Source organism: Mirounga leonina, unplaced genomic scaffold (genome assembly GCF_011800145.1).
Source record: "Mirounga leonina isolate KUSES-001 unplaced genomic scaffold, KU_Mleo_1.0 Mir_168, whole genome shotgun sequence".
Lineage (NCBI taxonomy): Eukaryota > Metazoa > Chordata > Mammalia > Carnivora > Phocidae > Mirounga > Mirounga leonina.
In genome coordinates, this window is record NW_023270426.1 from 19,140,868 (window position 1) to 19,157,701 (window position 16,834).

The 16,834-nt window shown below is 41.8% G+C and overlaps 1 protein-coding gene and 1 long non-coding RNA gene across 2 annotated transcripts in view; one reads left to right on the forward strand and one right to left on the reverse strand.

Annotated features, from left to right (window-relative positions):
* Positions 1–32: 32 nt before the first annotated feature.
* On the reverse strand, positions 33–7,169 carry LOC118016651. The gene is made up of 3 exons (XR_004680880.1): positions 6,758–7,169; positions 4,030–4,070; positions 33–563 (listed from the first exon to the last, which is right to left on the reverse strand). It is a non-coding gene; the product is annotated as an uncharacterized LOC118016651 (long non-coding RNA).
* The window catches only part of SEC24A (SEC24 homolog A, COPII coat complex component), a 68,856-nt gene continuing 59,174 nt past the window's right edge, over positions 7,153–16,834 (forward strand). The window contains exon 1 of the mRNA XM_035014156.1: positions 7,153–7,601. Within this exon, the coding sequence (XP_034870047.1) occupies positions 7,505–7,601 (97 nt within the window). The 5' untranslated portion in view covers positions 7,153–7,504. The remainder of the gene's footprint in view (positions 7,602–16,834) is intronic.

Below are 16,834 nucleotides of genomic sequence, written 5' to 3' on the forward strand. Positions count from 1 at the left end.
GCTTCTAATATCACTAGCCACTTAGAGTTCCTGTGTGGGTAAAATGGGGATTAATATCCAGTAGGGATGGTATAAGAGAGAATAATACACACAAAGGGAGAGAGATGGGAAAAGCACCATACAAGTATTATGATTTGACTGGGTAGGTTTGGGCTGGACTGCTGGGGACCTTGGCTCCTAAACTATAGAGCCTCTTGAAGGTTTCAAGTAGAGCCGGAACATGTTCAGTGTAGTTTTTGAAAGTTTGCTCTGGCCACAGTGTGTGGGTTGTATTGGAACAGCTTGACTGAAAATCAAGATCAGAAATGAAGCTGCTCCAGTTATGTAGGTGAATGGTAACATAGGCCTGGGTTGGGAACAGGGAAATACGGAGTTGTGTGTGAGAAACTATAAACATTGGAACCTATAAGATGTCATGATTGATGGCATGTTAGTAGCAAAAATAAAGGAGATATCAAAGTCCAGAATTTTAACTTGGATTACTTTTATTTCCACTATAACAACCTCACTGCAGATTACTGGCATCGCTGGCCTGGTTTACTGCAACAACTCCGTTCTTCTCCCTGCAATCAATTATTATCACAGCTGTTGGATTTTTTTTTTTTTAAGTAAGCTTTAGGCCCAACATGGGGCTGAAAGTCACCACCCCAAGATCAAGAGTTGCATGCTCCACCCACTGAGCCAGCCAGGCACCCCAGATTTTTTAATTTTCTTTAAAGATTTTATTTATTTATTTGAGAGAGTGAGTGAGAGAGAGAGCAAGAGCACACACAAGCTGGGGAAGAGGCAGAGGGAGGGAGAAGCAGACTCCCCACTGAGCAGGGAGCCCCTGGTATCATGACCTGAGTCGAAGGCAGACACTTAACCAACTGAGCCATCCAGGTGCCCCCCTGGATTTTTTTTAACATGCATTCATCTTAAAGCATGAATTGGATCAAATTACTCCCTTCTTTACAACTCTTCAACTGCTTCCCAAGGCCTAACTCCTTACAATGCCTTACAAGACTTACTGCTCTGGCCCCCTCTACTTCTCCAATCTTATCTCTTGCCATTCTGCCTTGCTCATTATAGCAAGCTCATTCCTGCCTCTGCATTTTGTAGGTGCTGTTCCCTTTGGCTAGAGCCCTTCTTCTTCCCATTTTCTCTCTCTGTATAGCAGCTTTCTCATCCTTTGGATCACAACTTAAATGTCACCTCTTGTCCTGACCATCCTAACCAAATCAGGCTCTTACTTGCTATTCTCTGTCTCAGTACCAATACTTCAATAGCACTGACCAAATTTTAAACTTAAAAATATATATTTATAGGGGCGCCTGGGTGGCTCAGTTGTTAAGCGTCTGCCTTCGGCTCAGGTCATGATCTCAGGGTCCTGGGATCGAGCCCCGCATCGGGCTCCCTGCTCCGCGGGAAGCCTGCTTCTCCCTCTCCCACTCCCCCTGCTTGTGTTCCCTCTGTCGCTGTGTCTCTCTCTGTCAAATAAATAAAATATTAAAAAAAATATATATATATTTATATACATTTTTCTTTTGTTTCCTCCACTGTAAAATTCACAGTAGGAAGAGACCTTGTCTGCCCTGTTCTGTTTTTGCTGGTGCTTAGCAAGTACCTGGCATAAGGAAGGCACTTGATATTTGTTGAATAAATTAATTAATCAACAAATGAAGGAACTGGTGAGGTCATTCAGCAGAAAATATGATGAAAAGATGGGTTTTAGAGTAGAAGGTGCATCTCTGATACTGTGATGCTAGGGTGTTTGTAGAGGGTGTAGGGACAGAGGGAGGTATTTGGGGTTAGAAAGGGAAAATGAATTGGCATTTGATTTTGTACTTTCAGGCAGATGGGGCCTGACAAATTACACTATTAGGTCTATATCAGATGGGATACAATGTAGCATAATAGTTAAGAACCTAAAAGAATTAGGGGCGCCTGGATGGCTCAGTTGGTTAAGCATCGGCCTTCGGCTCAGGTCATGATCCCAGAGTCCTGGGATCGAGCTCCCTGCTCAGTGGGGAGCCTGCTTCTCCCTCTCCCTCTGCTACTCCCTTCCTCTCCCCCCACTTGTGCTCGCTCTGTCAAATAAATTTTTAAAAATCTTTTTTTTTTTTAAAAGATTTATTTATTTATTTATTTGACAGAGAGAGACACAGCGAGAGAGGGAACACAAGCAGGGGGAGCAGAAGAGGGAGAGGCATACTCCCTGCAGAGCAGGGAGCCTGATGCAGGGCTTGATCCCAGGGTCCTGGAATCATGACCTGAGCCGAAGGCAGATGCTTAACGACTGAGCCACCCAGGCGCCCCTAAAAAAATCTAAAAAAAAAAGAACCTAAAAGAATTAAAGACATAATTTAGAAACAAGTGCTAGTAATGTGGCTTAGCTATACTTGAAATACGAACTTGTAGTAGTGAATTGATGAGAGGCAAAATAGTCAGAAGATGGGAAAAGATGACACTTTAAATTCATTCATTCAAAAACATTTAACGAACACCTGTTAAAGGTGAGGCCCCAAGTCAAGTGCTAAGAATACAGATGTGAAAAGGACAGATCCTTGGTCTCTACTCTCTGACAGTCTAAACAATGAGACACATATGAAATAAAAAAAAATACCTTAGAATGGGCAGGATATGTATAGAATTTTATCCCACTGAAGAAAGGTAAACATAGCCCTAAGCACTTAACAATGATGAGAAGTGCTATGAAAAAAAGTAATAAGCAAGATAAGAGGGTTAGAGTGAGCAGGGAGGGTAAGCTATTGTATGGGGTGTTCAGAGAAGGGGTAAACAATAAGTTAACCTGAATAAAGGCTGAAGGGGTGAGAGATTGAGCCACCTGTGTATCTTGGGGAAGAGCATTGAGGGATAAGAAGTAAGCAAGCATAAACGGCAGGCTTATGGTTGGGTAGGTAGAGAAACAGCAAGTGTGTGTGCAGCGGAGTGAGTGAGAGAGTATGGAAGATGAAGAGAGGTAGTAGGGCTAGGTCATGTGGGACTTCAAAGGTTGAGTAGGACTTTGGATTTTACTCAGTGCGAGATGAGAAAAGCCATGCAGAGAAACTTGATGGAACAGGCACAGGGAGCAATTACAGGTGTTGGGGTAAAGGAAAATAAAGACAGAATAAGTATTTAGGAGCTCAGTTCAACATGTAGGATGGATTGGAGAGAGGCAAACCAGAAAGGCTATCCCAGGAGTTCCACTGCAAGATGATGAAAATTAACCAGTGGGTGGTGAGAATGGCAAGAACTACATAAAGATGAAAAGTTTTCAAAGAAAACATGGAATTTGCTGGCTTGGTGTGAGAGGAGTGTTCTTGTGATGTAGCTTTGGAGCTACTGACTTTAGATATAAACAGATGTCCTGCCAGAGGCAAATGAGGCCTAAGGAACTGTTCTTAAAATGGAGTCACAAGAGTTTCAGAACAAACCTGTTGTTTGTAATTGAAACCTTTTTTTTTTTTTTTGGTTTGAAATAGAACACATTTTTATTTATTTTTATTTTTTTAAAAAGATTTTATTTATTTATTTGACAGAGACACAGCGAGAGAGGGAACACAGGCAGGGAGAGTGGGAGAGGGAGAAGCAGGCTTCCCGCCGAGCAGGGAGCCCGATGTGGGGCTTGATCCCAGGACCCTGGGATCATGACCTGAGCCAAAGGCAGACACCTAATGACTGAGCCACCCAGGCGCCCCTAGAACACATTTTTAAATGATTAAAGGACCTAAAATAATTCTCCCATTCTGAAAAGTAAACAGAATTGTTCCAGTTTATCAGCTGACAATTCAACAGTGATGAGCAGGCAGGCAAAGGGGCCCTAGTGTGTGAGCCTGAGTCTACTTCTGCATGTCAGCAAATATTATTAGGAATGCCTGTCTACCTCTTTGGGTCTAAAATAAATAATCAACTTTAATGGACCATTCTTTGTATAGTGCTGTCTCCTTGCTGAGACTCTGGAGTGTCATTTGTTTTTTTGTTTGTTTATGATCTTAAGTAGGGTTGAAGGCTTTGAAAATAATGTACAGAAAATCTGATACATACACATATGAAGGGTGTATCTGTGGCAGAAGGGTCCTGTTGTTCTGGAAAACAAGGATAAAAAGGTAGAATATATTATTGACATTAGTTTAGAAAAATGTATGGTACTGTAGGATAGATACAGGTAGTTAACTAAAAAAGATCAATACCCTTAACAACTGGTAATAGCACTAATAATTTTTCCTTGATAGGTAGTCACACTTCAAGAAGTCAGAGAAGGATTTGACAATGTGTGGATGACACTTAAAAAGACAATTAAGTTTTTAACTATGCTGTCTCACCTCAATTCCTTAAACTTAATTTCCTATTGTCTCTGAGGGTGGGCAGATGACAAATGCTGCTTTTCTCCTCAATATTTTAAAACTATGTTGAAAATGTAAAAAACACCTGAAAAGACTTAACCATAGTTTTTTGGGGAATAATAACAACACTGGGGGGGGGAGGGAGGAGGTGACAAATTTTATAAAAAGCAGTATTTACTTACTAGCATATTATTATTTAACCTTATTTATTTTTTTAAAGACAGTTTTTGTTTTCTTTTTAAAGATTTTATTTATTTGATAGACAGCCAGAGAGAGAACACAAGCAGGGGGAGCGATAGAGGGAGAAGTAGGCTTCCTGCAGAGCAGGGAGCTGGACAGGTGGCTCGATCCCAGCCAGGACCACGGGATCTGGATCATGACCTGAGCCGAAGGCAGACGCTTAACCATCTGAGCCACCCAGGCACCCCTATTTAACCTTATTTAACCAACCATGATTTATGTTTTTTTCTTTTTAAGATTTTATTTATTTATTCATAAGAGACAGAGAGAGAGAGAGGCAGAGGGAGAAGCAGGCTCCCTGCTGAGCAGGGAGCCTGATGCGGGACTCCATCCCAGGACCCCAGGATCATGACCTGAGCCGAAGGCAGACGCGTAACCATCTGAGCCACCTAGGCACCCCATGATTTATGTTTTAAAATGGCTAATCCTATTAGTTTTTTTCCCCTCTGAACACACAGATATTGCTTCAACAGAACAAAGTCCAAAGAAAGCTTGATTTAACCAAATCAAACTCCTGTGCCAAGGTCAATAAACCAATTAAGGAGTTGCATTAAAAAAAAAAAGAAAAAAAAATTAAACTACGGCAAGTTTGAGACCAGGTTTAAGCATCTTCCCCTTTGAAGAGTGACAGTGATTTTCTGTCTGACCTTTCAGGAAGTTAGATTCTTTCTGAGGTCTGTTTTCTTTTAAAACATTTAGAGGCTTGTGTTGCTTATATTTTTAAGTGTTCTTGGGATATATGATTTGGGATTTTGTTATAGGGAAACAGTTTGACTAAAAGTATCATCTTTCAGGGGCACCTGGGTGGCTCAGTTGCTAAGCGTTTGCCTTTGGCTCAGGTCATGATCCCAGTGTCCTGGGATCGAGCCCCGCATCAGGCTCCCTGCTCAGCGGGAGGCCTGCTTCTCCCTCACCCACTCCCCCTGCTTGTGTTCCCTCCCTCACTGTGTCTCTCTCTGTCAAATAAATAAATAAAATCTTAAAAAAAAAAAGTATCATCTTCATCCTAAAGAAACCTTTGTACTTGTATCTTGTGCAAAGGAGTTTAATTGTTTAACACCAAAAGGGCAAATACATTTTCAGTAAGGTTCTGAGGCAAATGATAAAAACAGGGTTAGGATAAAATTTAACCCTTAGTTATTTGATTTTTACTGTTTGCTTTTCAGGTCTGACACAGTGGTTTAACTCTTGCTCTAATGATTATGTAATATAACATTATACAGTATAAATACAGTATTTCATAGTAGGTATTTGATATTAAATGAATTAAGATCTACTTCACCCTTCACCAGTTGCAAAACCTTTCCCATGACATTTTTTAAAAAAGATTTGTTGGGCGCCTGGGTGGCTCAGTTGGTTAAGCGACTGCCTTCGGCTCAGGTCATGATCCTGGAGTCCCTGGATGGAGTCCCGCATCGGGCTCCCTGCTTGGCAGGGAGCCTGCTTCTCCCTCTCCCGCTCCCCCCTCTTGTGCTCTCTCTCTCTCTCTCACTCTCTCTCTCAAATAAATAAAATCTTAAAAAAAATAAAAATAAAAAAGATTTGTTTACTTGAGAGAGAGAGAGAAAACACAAGTAGGGAGGAGAGGCAGAGGGAGAGGGAGAAGCAGACTCCCCCTTGAGAAGGGAGTCCGATATGGAGCTCAATCCCAGGACCTTGGGATCATGACTTGAGCCAAAGGCAGACACTTAACTGACTGAGCAACCCAGGCACCCTTGGCATGATGTTTCAATCAACAGAACAAATCTTCAGTTTAAAGAAGAACTTTGTCGTCAGCTCAGGGCAGGAAAAACCTAAGTAGAATGAAGGTAGCTAAAATGGTTAAGGAGATCATCAATTAACTGTACTATCCTATCACTCCGGTTTCTACCTCCCCTTAGCCTCAAAAGTAAAAAAAAAAAGTCTACTTGGAAAAAAAAAAGTCTACTTGCCCAGAAAGGAAGTTTGAATGTTTCACCTTACTGTAAACTCTTAGAAGAGGAACTAAAACTGCCATTTAAACCTGCTGTTCAACGTGATGTTAATGAACTTTCGCGTGACTATGCTATGAATCAGCGAGTTTCAAAATTAAAATTAGTTCTGAGTCGTCCAGTCAAAAAACAAAGGCTTCCTCCTCGATTTGATTACACTTTTAACACACGTACATAATAACCCCTTTAAAAAAAAAAACAAAACCCTACAGTTTACACCTGGAATATGATGAAATGTGAAATGAAATACTGCGATGAATATTCATCAGTTGGGCTACCAGAGGTATAGTCTCAAGAGAGGACGATGACGTCTGTCGTCTCAGGTAATCTTCACAAACGCCAGGAGCGGAACTGTCAGTCCCACCCCTCGAAAGTGGCTACTGAAGCCCTGCCTGCCCTCAGATTCTGGCCCTGCCAGCGAGATGACGTTCATTACGGCGGGGATTTCCGTAGCAGTGACACACGCCACTTCCGGCCGACGGTAAGACTCAGTGACGTGGCAGGCGAGGTCGAGCACGGTCCTTCGGGCTGGGACACCCGGAGCTGTCAGGTGGCCTCTGGGCCGCTCCGAGGGGAGAAGAGAGCGTCGCGACCGCGGTAGCGGCGGCGAGCCCGGAGCCGGAAGTGCCACGTGTCCCGATTGCGCCTGCGCGGCCAGCGGCTGACAGGCACTTCCGGCCGGGGCCTCTCTTCTCTCTCGTTAGGCTGCCGCCGTCCAGCCCGGCGTTCTCGGCCCCACCGGTCCGACTTCCAAGCCTCAGCTCCCAAGCCAAGCCGTGGCCGCTCGCGGGCTGGGAAGAATGCCGCGCCATGCCTAGGGCATGATGCGCCGCCCTCTCTCCTCCTCGCCTCAGTCCTGAGTCGGTGGTTCCTTCCCTCCGCTTCTAGCAGTCGTCTCTCAGCTCTTCGTTTGGCGCTGTCGCAGACCCCGACCATTCCCTTCCAGCCCCGACGCGCACCGTCGTCATGTCCCAGCCGGGGATACCGGCCTCCGGCGGCGCCCCAGCCGGCCTGCAGGCCCAGAACGGGGCCTCCTCGGCCTCGGGGTCTCTCTACACCAACGGTAAGTACCGCCCGGGGGCGGGCGGCTGGCGTGGCCTGGGCCCGGGCTCAAGCTGACCTTTGGTTATTGCCGTTGCCTGTGGCGACAGGAGAGGGTGAACTCCCGGCCGGGCAAATGAGCGGGTGGTGGTGGGCGCCTGGGCCAAGGAGACCGCCGCGGATATGCAGCCGCAACTCCGAGCTCGTCTTAAGTGTCTCATATTTATTTATTCATGGGTTCAGTGAACAATTAATGAGCGCTTGCTGAATAAGACACGCTGGGTATACATGGGTGAAAGATACAGATTCGGTGCATACCTCAGTACTCGCGTGCAAGACTCATAGTGCCTGTTTATGTGCTTTCCCCCTCCTTGCCACTTCAGCCTGTCTTCCAGAGAGCAGAGCTCAGGGACTGATTGATTTCAGTTCCACAGGGCCTGAGGTGGGGTGGGGTGGGGTGGGGGGGTACCCAGTCTGAATTTGTGGAGATAAATGAATGATTGTGCTTTTGGCAGTCCCCTTTAAGGCCTGCTCGTGTCTCCCAGAACCTTACGCGAATTGTACTTAGGCCACCTGTTCAGTTTTTCACCTTTGAAGAACCAAATAATAGGGGACGATCTCCTGTTTGATTTCCAGAGGTCTTTACTCACTTGGAAAAGTGGTTGGATATAGCTCTGAACCTCCGTCGAGAGTGTACATGTGGCACTACACTTTCTCACTTGGTGTGAGAGTTTTATGCCTCTTCTAGGAGTCTTTAAATTGTCCTACGTTGCGATTTGCTAAACTTACTATATTAGAGAAAGATTTTTCCCAGTACCTTCCAGATTACTGATTTACCAATAAATCTTTGGCTCATCGAAACAAAACTAGTAGAATAAAACTAATATACTTAAATTGCCCATTGTAATCTAAGATTTTTGTGAAGTTCGGGAAACTAGCCAGTGACTCAAATACCTAATTTACATTGTTTTTAGAGAAGACTAGTGTTTTCTTTACAAAGAAGGCTCTAAAAGACTTTTAAAAATGTCTGAGTAGGCAGGTATGTAGGCAGAAGCAAGAATAAGTGTCAGCACAGTAATGGTGTTAAGTCGAATGAATTGTTCTTTCTCATATTTGTTTTTTTTTTTTTTAAGATTTTATTTATTTATTTGAGAGAGAGAGACACAGCGAGAGGGGGAACACAAGTAGGGGGAGTGGGAGAGGGAGAAGCAGGCTTCCCGTGGAGCAGGGAGCCCGATGTGGGACTCGATCCCAGGACCCTGGGATCATGATCTGAGCTGAAGGCAGACGCTTAACGACTGAGCCACCCAGGCACCCCTCTTTCTCATATTTGTGGTAACAGATTATGTAAACTTTATTTGATTCTAGGCTATTTAGTAACATTTACACTGAGGATGAAATGATTATAAGACTTTCACTTTAAGGCAAAAAAAACCCCTTAAGATGTCTCATGGTTGCAGACAGCCTCTCCTCTCCTGTCCTGCCTGCTGCTCTCTTGCAGTGTATTCAGTAAACTTCTGTATCCTTAGGGGAAAAAAAAAGTCATCTGGCTATGGCTTTTTCTTATAATCTATAAATTGCAATTTTACATGAGCTTTAAATGGCAAATCCTGCAAATATGCTTGTAAGTTTATATATAAGTGTAGTTGTGATAATTTTGAAATACTAAAGGAAGTTAGCCACTGCTATGTAGTATAAAAAAATTTGTCACTCTTGATTTGATCATGTCCAACAGACATTTGTTGCACACTTTCTAAATTGTGTCCTTGGGAATGTAAAAGAAAACAGTCTCTGTATACACGTTGCCCAGAGCCAATTGAGGATTCACTTAGAAAAGGAAATCCTAAGACTACAAATAGCCTTTTGAAGATACAATTTTGAAAGTCTTTATAATCCCCATTTCTAAAGCTTTTATAGAATTAGTCTCAGTAAAATGGCTGATGGCCTGTACTGGGTTTCTTTGTTGTTCATCCCACTAATAATAAAAACAGTAGGGATGCGGTGGAAAATTGGAGAGGGTATTTTTCTAGAAGGTGAAAAAAAAAGTTCAGTGCTGAAATCTGATTTTATTGGTTAACTCTTTCAGGGCAGTTATTGCTCCTTACATACTCATACTGTAGATTTAATGTAGCTTTTTATTTTTATTTTTTTAATATTTATTTATTTATTTTGGGGAGGGAGGGAGAGAGTGAGTGAGTGAGCTTGCGCAAGTGCACCTGAGTGTGAGCCAGGGGAATGACAGAGGAAGAGGGGTAGAGAGAATCTCCAGCAGACTTCCAGGTGAGCACAGAGTCCTGCGAGGGGCTCCATCTCGTGACCCTGAGATCATGACTGGAGCTGAAATCAAGAGTTAGATGCTTAACTGACTGAGACACCCAGGCACTTGTTTGTGTAGCTTTTTAAAATTGTAGTTGACACAATGTTAAATTAATTTCCGGTATACAACAGTACTGATTGGACTTCTCTACTTGCTGTTCTTACTGCAAGTGTAGCTACCATCTGTCACCATACAACCCTATTACAACACCACTGACTATATTTCCTAGGCTGTACCTTTCATCTGTATGACTTACTCATTCCATAACTGGAAGCCTATACCTTCCAATGTAGCTTTCTTAAATTACATATTACAGTTCAGTTGAATATTCAGATATTTTTTAGGTAATCAGAAGACTGAATAGTTACCTTTTCCATTTTTCTGTAACTTCCTATGGTATTTTATGGTGTCATTATATTACATAATTTCTGACACACCAAGACATATTTTTCTGTGGTAGATTGTTACATTGCATTACAATCTAAAGGTTGTCTAGGCAGGTTTTTCTAAGTCTGTATAGATTTGTGTACACATATTTTCTTTGCAAAAATTGACAGTGGAACTGCAAGACTATTTAAACTGGCATATCTTGGGCGCCTGGGTGGCTCAGTTGGTTGGGCGACTGCCTTTGGCTCGGGTCATGATCCTGGAGTCCTGGGATCGAGTTCCGCATCGAGTCTGCATTGGGCTCCCTGCTCAGTGGGGAGTCTGCTGCTCCCTCTGACCCAACCCCCTCTCATGCTCTCTCTCATTCTCTCTTCTCTCAAATAAATAAATAAAATCTTAAAAAGAAATAAACTGGCATATCTTCATCTCATTAGTATGTAATAAGGCTAAAGGCAAATCATGACTCCCACTTTTTTTTGTTAAAGATTTAATTATTTTATTTTTTTTTTTTAGTAATCTCTATACCCAGTGTGGGGCTCAAATTCACAACCCCAAGATTAAGAGTCCCATGCTCTACTGACTGAGCTAGGCTGGTGCTCCTCATGACTGCCACTTTTTAAAAAAATTTTATTTATTTGAGAGAGAGAGTGTGTGTGTGCGCATGCTCTGGCAGGGGGCGGAGGGAGAGGGACAAGCAGACTCCACACTGAGGGCAGAGCCCAACATGGGGCTCCATCCCATGACCCTGAGATCATGACCTGAGCCGAAAGTCGGCTGTTTAACCAGCTGAGCCATCCAGCTGCCCCATGACTCCCACTTTTAATTAGTTGTGTTTTTTGATTATTTGGATCAGTTTGCCAAGGCATTTAGAAACTGTAGTTTTACTAATTTTATTCTTGGTAATATTTTTGTAATGTTCACTTTTTCCCAAATAGAGTAGAGGTCAGAAGGATATTTGTCACCCTCTCTCCCACCCAGATATCCCTGGTTTAATGTATGTAATTTTTAAATTTTTATTTATTTTTTATTTTTTAAAGATTTTATTTATTTGAGACAGAGAGCAAGCGCGTACACGAGCAGGTGGAGGGGCAGAGGGAGAGGGTGAAGCAGACTCCTCGCTGAACAGGGAGACCAATGTGGGGCTTAATCCCAGGACCCTGGGATTGTGACCTGAGCTGAAGGCAGACATTTAACCATTAGCTGAGCCACCCAAGTGCCCCTAATGTATGTAATTTTATAAAATAATATCTTTCTGCCCTCTAGACTGTAAATCCTGTAAGAGCAAGGATATCTGCTTTTGCACATCATCCTCTCTCCAACTTTCCACATGGTGTTGGGCACATTTTAGGAGTTACCAGTTTCATGGAATGGAAGTTTTAGAATTGGGTGTTTTGCAATTTAAGTCACTAAACATGTATTCACTTAATACAAGATTAGAGCTCATTTCCAACTCCTTTTTTTTCTGATGAGTTTTTCAGTGTATTTTTTTTTTTTTTTTTTACAATATTAGCTAAAACAATAGAATATATTGGGGGGTGTTTTTTGGTCATCAATTTAAATGCTAGACTTGTGGGGCACCTGGGTGGCTCAGTCATTAAATGTTTGCCTTCAGCTCAGGTCATGAACCCAGGGTCCTGGGATTGAGCCCCATGTTGGGCTTCCTGCTCAGCGGGAAGCCTGCTTCTCCCTCTCCCATTCCCCCTGCTTGTGTTCCCTGTCTCGCTGTGTCTCTGTCAAATAAATAAAATCTTTAGGGCGCCTGGGTGGCTCAGTTGGTTAAGCGACTGCCTTCGGCTCAGGTCATGATCCTGGAGTCCTGGGATCGAGTCCCGCATCGGGCTCCCTGCTTGGCAGGGAGTCTGCTTCTCCCTCTGACCCTCCTCCCTCTCATGCTCTCTGTCTCTCATTCTCTCTCTCTCAAATAAATAAATAAAATCTTAAAAAAAAAAATATTAAAAAAAATAAAATCTTTAAAAAAAAATAAATGCTAGACTTGTGTGATCTATTGTAGGCATGACAGAAATGTAGGTCTTTTTTGTTTTCACTATGATGTAAATGATGTTTATGATTGTGTATTTGATATAGGAAGTCTCTAGTCATGATCAAAGCATGCTATGAATAAATTTGGCATGTGGTCTATAGTAATGGTTGTTGTGGTCTTTTAATGTTTTCAGTAGGGGCAGTAACTGGACTTCCATAAACTCTTTGTGTATGTCTATGAGAACTTAGGGTGTTAAGCTTCTTGTTTGTCTCTGCTGATAGACTGGAAGTTCCTGAAAGACAGATGTAGTAACCAAGAACTAACATTTATTGTTTACATATTCCATGCCCAGTGCTAGGTTGCATTATACGCAACATCTCATTTAATTCTCACAACAAGACTGTGGAGTAAGAGCTGTTAAGTACTGATAAGGAAATTGATGAGTGGACAAGGAACTAGTTCAAGGTCACACAGCTAATAAGTTGTGGAACCTAGATTCAAACCTAGGCAGTCTTAACCACTGTTACTCAGTTTATCTGGTTGTTACCTCTGAATCTCAGGACCTAGCACTGTGAATTAGACCCTGAATCAAGGATCAGAGCCTTCTCTTTGGTTTCTTTGTGTAGGTGGATGCAAATAATTACAGTAAGTTTACATTTTTCAAAACTGCCTCCTGGCTTATTCTCTTTTGGATTATAATTAATATATGACCTGACCCTCACTTTTTTTAGTATTTAGTCAATTTCTTTGCTATTTCAACATCACATTTCTTTTTTTTTTTTCAACATCACATTTCATGAACATCTTCCAGATCCTGTAATTGCCCCTACCCCAAGATTCCTTGCATTTGCTTTTCTCTTTGCATTGCTTTCTGAAAGCTGTTATTTTTTAGTGACTGACCCACAAGTTGTACTCATACAGTGGCATCCATTTTTTGTACTTAAAGTTTCATTTGGTCAGCTCTCTTAGTGATCAGAATATATTTAATGTGTGGAGTGAGGTGCTGAATCAAAAAAAATTTTTCCCAGTAGTTAATTTATCCTTCAGACCTGTTGTATTTAAAAACACATACACAAAAAGAAGGAACTTTTCAAAGTTTAAGGAACATACTGCTGTCTCAAATGTGATATTTTTGAATATTTGGTTACTTTTCTCTTTTATTTATACTTCCATGTATGGCACTATAATTAATAGAACCATACTCTGGAGAGCCTTGAATTAATTTAAATTGGTCATTCAGTTGGATTCATGTGTGATAGATGGGAAATGTAAACTGTCCCTGGCAAATAGTAGCTCAATATGTATTTACTGAATGGATTAATGAATGAGTTGCTTAAGAATACAATCATAGGTCTTTCTCTTGCTTGAAATTTTAGGGGAAACCATTCTAGGCGACATCTTTTCCCCTTAGTGTTAAATTTGCATGAAAGAGGTAGTTAATGCATTGTGCTTTTGTGACTGTTCAGTAGGTTTTCTTGAAGAAACTTGTAAAATTAAAATTTATTTTGGGGGCACCTGGGTGGTTAAGTGTCTGCCTTCAGCTCAGGTCATGATCTCCAGGTCCTGGGATCAAGCCCGGCATCAGGGTCCCAGCTCAGCGGGGAGTCTGCTTCTCCCTCTCCCTCTCCCCCTGCTTGTGCTCTCTCTGTCTCTCTGTCTCTCTCTCAAATGAATAAATAAAATCTTTTAAAAAATTAAAATTTATTTTTTATTCATTGGGATAGTATACAGAAGTATTTTTTAATTTTTGCATGCTAGATTTCACCATATATCAATCATTTTGACACATCAGTGGTTTCTTGGTAAAGTTTCTTCTGATGTACATGAGAACCCCTAGTATATGACACTTTTACAAATGGAGATCCTGGGATCCCATTGAGTGCTATAGAATAGGAATTTACAAAGATAGAACCTATATCTCTTTGATTCTGAAGCTGCTGTTTGAGTAATTAAGTAGCAATCATCTACTTTTATTTTAAAGATTTTATTTATTTATTTATTTTGAGAAAGAGAGGGTGGAGGAGCAGAGGGAGAGGGAGAAGCAGAGTGCAGAGCGGGTCGCAGGGCTTGATCTCATGATCCCAAGACTGAGACCTGAGCTGAAATAAAGTCAGACTGTCAACCTACTGAACCACCCAGGTGCCGCCATCTGCTTTTATTTTAATCTCTTGGTTGCTTCTTTGCCTCTTTACTCTCCCTAATTTGGTTTCTATTTCCACACATCCCCTAAAACAGCCCTAAATAAGGCCACAGATGACTTTTTAGTTATTAAATACAAAAAATATTTTTCATTTCTCATATTTTTCAAGCAGCATCTGATGTCCTTTATCACTACTTGTTTCGGTTTAAGACCCTGCTGGTTTGGTTGCTATTTCTCAACAGCAGTATTCTCAATATTTCTACTTTTTTTTTTTTTTTAAAGATTTTATTTATTTATTTGAGAGAGAGAGAATGAGAGACAGAGAGCATGAGAGGGAGGAGGGTCAGAGGGAGAAGCAGACTCCCCGCCGAGCAGGGAGCCTGATGCGGGACTTGATCCCGAGACTCCAGGATCATGATCTGAGCCAAAGGCAGTCGCTTAACCAACTGAGCCACCCAGGCGCCCAATACTTCTACTTTTTTTGATTGCCTTTTTTCTTCTCTCTCTCTTTCTTTTTTTATTGTATTTTATTTTATTTATTTATTTGTCAGAGAGAGAGAGCATGAGCAGGGAGGAGGGGCAGAGGCAGAGGGAGGAGCAAGCTTCTCGCTGAGCAGGGACTCGATCCTTGGACCCTGGGATCATGACCTGAGCTGAAGGCAGACACTTAACTGAGCCACCCAGGTGTCCCTTCTTTTTCTTAAATGTTGGTGTTTCTCAGGTTCTGACCTAGTTCTCTTCTTTTTTTCTTTCTTTAAAAAAAAAAAAAGGTAATAACAATAGGGGTGGCCTAGCTGGCTCTGTCAGTACAGCATGTGACTCTTGGTCTCAGGGTTGTGAGTTTGAGCCCCATGATGGGTGTAGAGATTACTTAAAAATAAAATCTTTAGGGTTTCCTAGCGGGCTTGGTCAGTAGAGCGCGGGCTTTTGTGAGTTCGAGCCCCACATTGGCTATAGAGATTGTACTAAAAAAAAAAACTTCAAAAAAAAAAAAGTAATAAATATTTTTTCACATCATTTCTGTGGCTGGGTTTCTTCTTTTCTTACTCTATACTTACTCCCTGGGTATCATTAATCCCCATGGTATCAAATGTTGTACTTATGCCAATGATTCCCAAAGTTTGGTTTTTTTTTTTTTTTTGATTCCCAAAGTTATATCATAAGCTGAAACCCATCTCTTTGGCTGCAGATAGATGTCTTTCTGTTGTACATCTGTACTTGGATTTCTTGGTGGCACCTGAAAGTGTGTTTAAAATAATTCTTCATTCCCTCCTCCCTTTGCTATTCTCTGCCTTCCCCAATTCTTTTCTTCTCCTTCTATCCAGTGAATGGCACTGCTATCCACTGAGTTGTTCAGGTCAGAATCTGGGGAGTTATCCCTGATTGCTTCCTCTATTCACTTCCACATGAATTCACATATTCAGTTCCATATCAAGTCCCATCAGTTGTATTTCTTCAGTCAGTTTTTTAAACTTATGTAATGTATGGGTGTTATATTTCTTTGCAACCCCAATGTTAAATTATTTTTTATAAAATGTATATGCAAACAAAGCTAGGCATAAATTTCATCTGTTTATAGCTTCTGTACAATGTAAAACAGATTAAAATAAAAACATCTATAAAAGCAGTACAGTTCAAAGTTAAAACATTAAATAATGTGATGGATTATGTTTGGCTGAAGCCAAAATGATTGGATTGTTTTAATTTTGAACATGTTGGAACATCATTTGGGGGATTATCATGGTCATTGTTCTTTTTTTGAAGACAAGGTTTGCCTGGGTGGCTCAGTGGGTTGAGCGTCTGACTCGAACTCAGCTCAGGTCTTCATCTCAAGGTTGTGAGTTTGAGCCCCACGTTGGGCTCCACGCTGCTCATGGAGCCTCCTTAAAAAATGGGGGGTACCTGGGTGGCTCAGTTGGTAAAGCGTCTGACTTTGGCTCAGGTCGTGGTCTCGGGTCCTGGGATGGAGCCCTGCATCGGGCTCCACACTCAGTGGGAGTCTGTTTCTTCCTCTCCCTCTGCCCCATCCCCACTCATTCTTCCTCTCTCTCTCACTCTCTCTCTCTCTCAAATAAATAAAATCTTTTAAAAAAATTGAAAAAATAAAGATGAAACTTCTTTTCAATTGTTGGGGAAGAACTTTTTCTACACTGTTAGATTTGGTGTTTGGGGGCCTGTGAATTAAACTGGCAAGAGACAGATCAGTAAGAGAGAAGATATAATTTTTTTTAAGTAGTATGAGAGTTTAAAAAAATGTGACTCAAAGAGACAGAATTTGGGACTTGGGTACCATCTTTTTTTTAAGATTTTATTTATTTATTTGACAGCGAGAGTACAAGCAGGGGGAGCGGGAGAGGGAGAAGCGGGTTCCCTGCTGAGCAGGGAGCCGATGTGGGGCTCTATCTCAGGACCCTGGGATCATGACCTGAG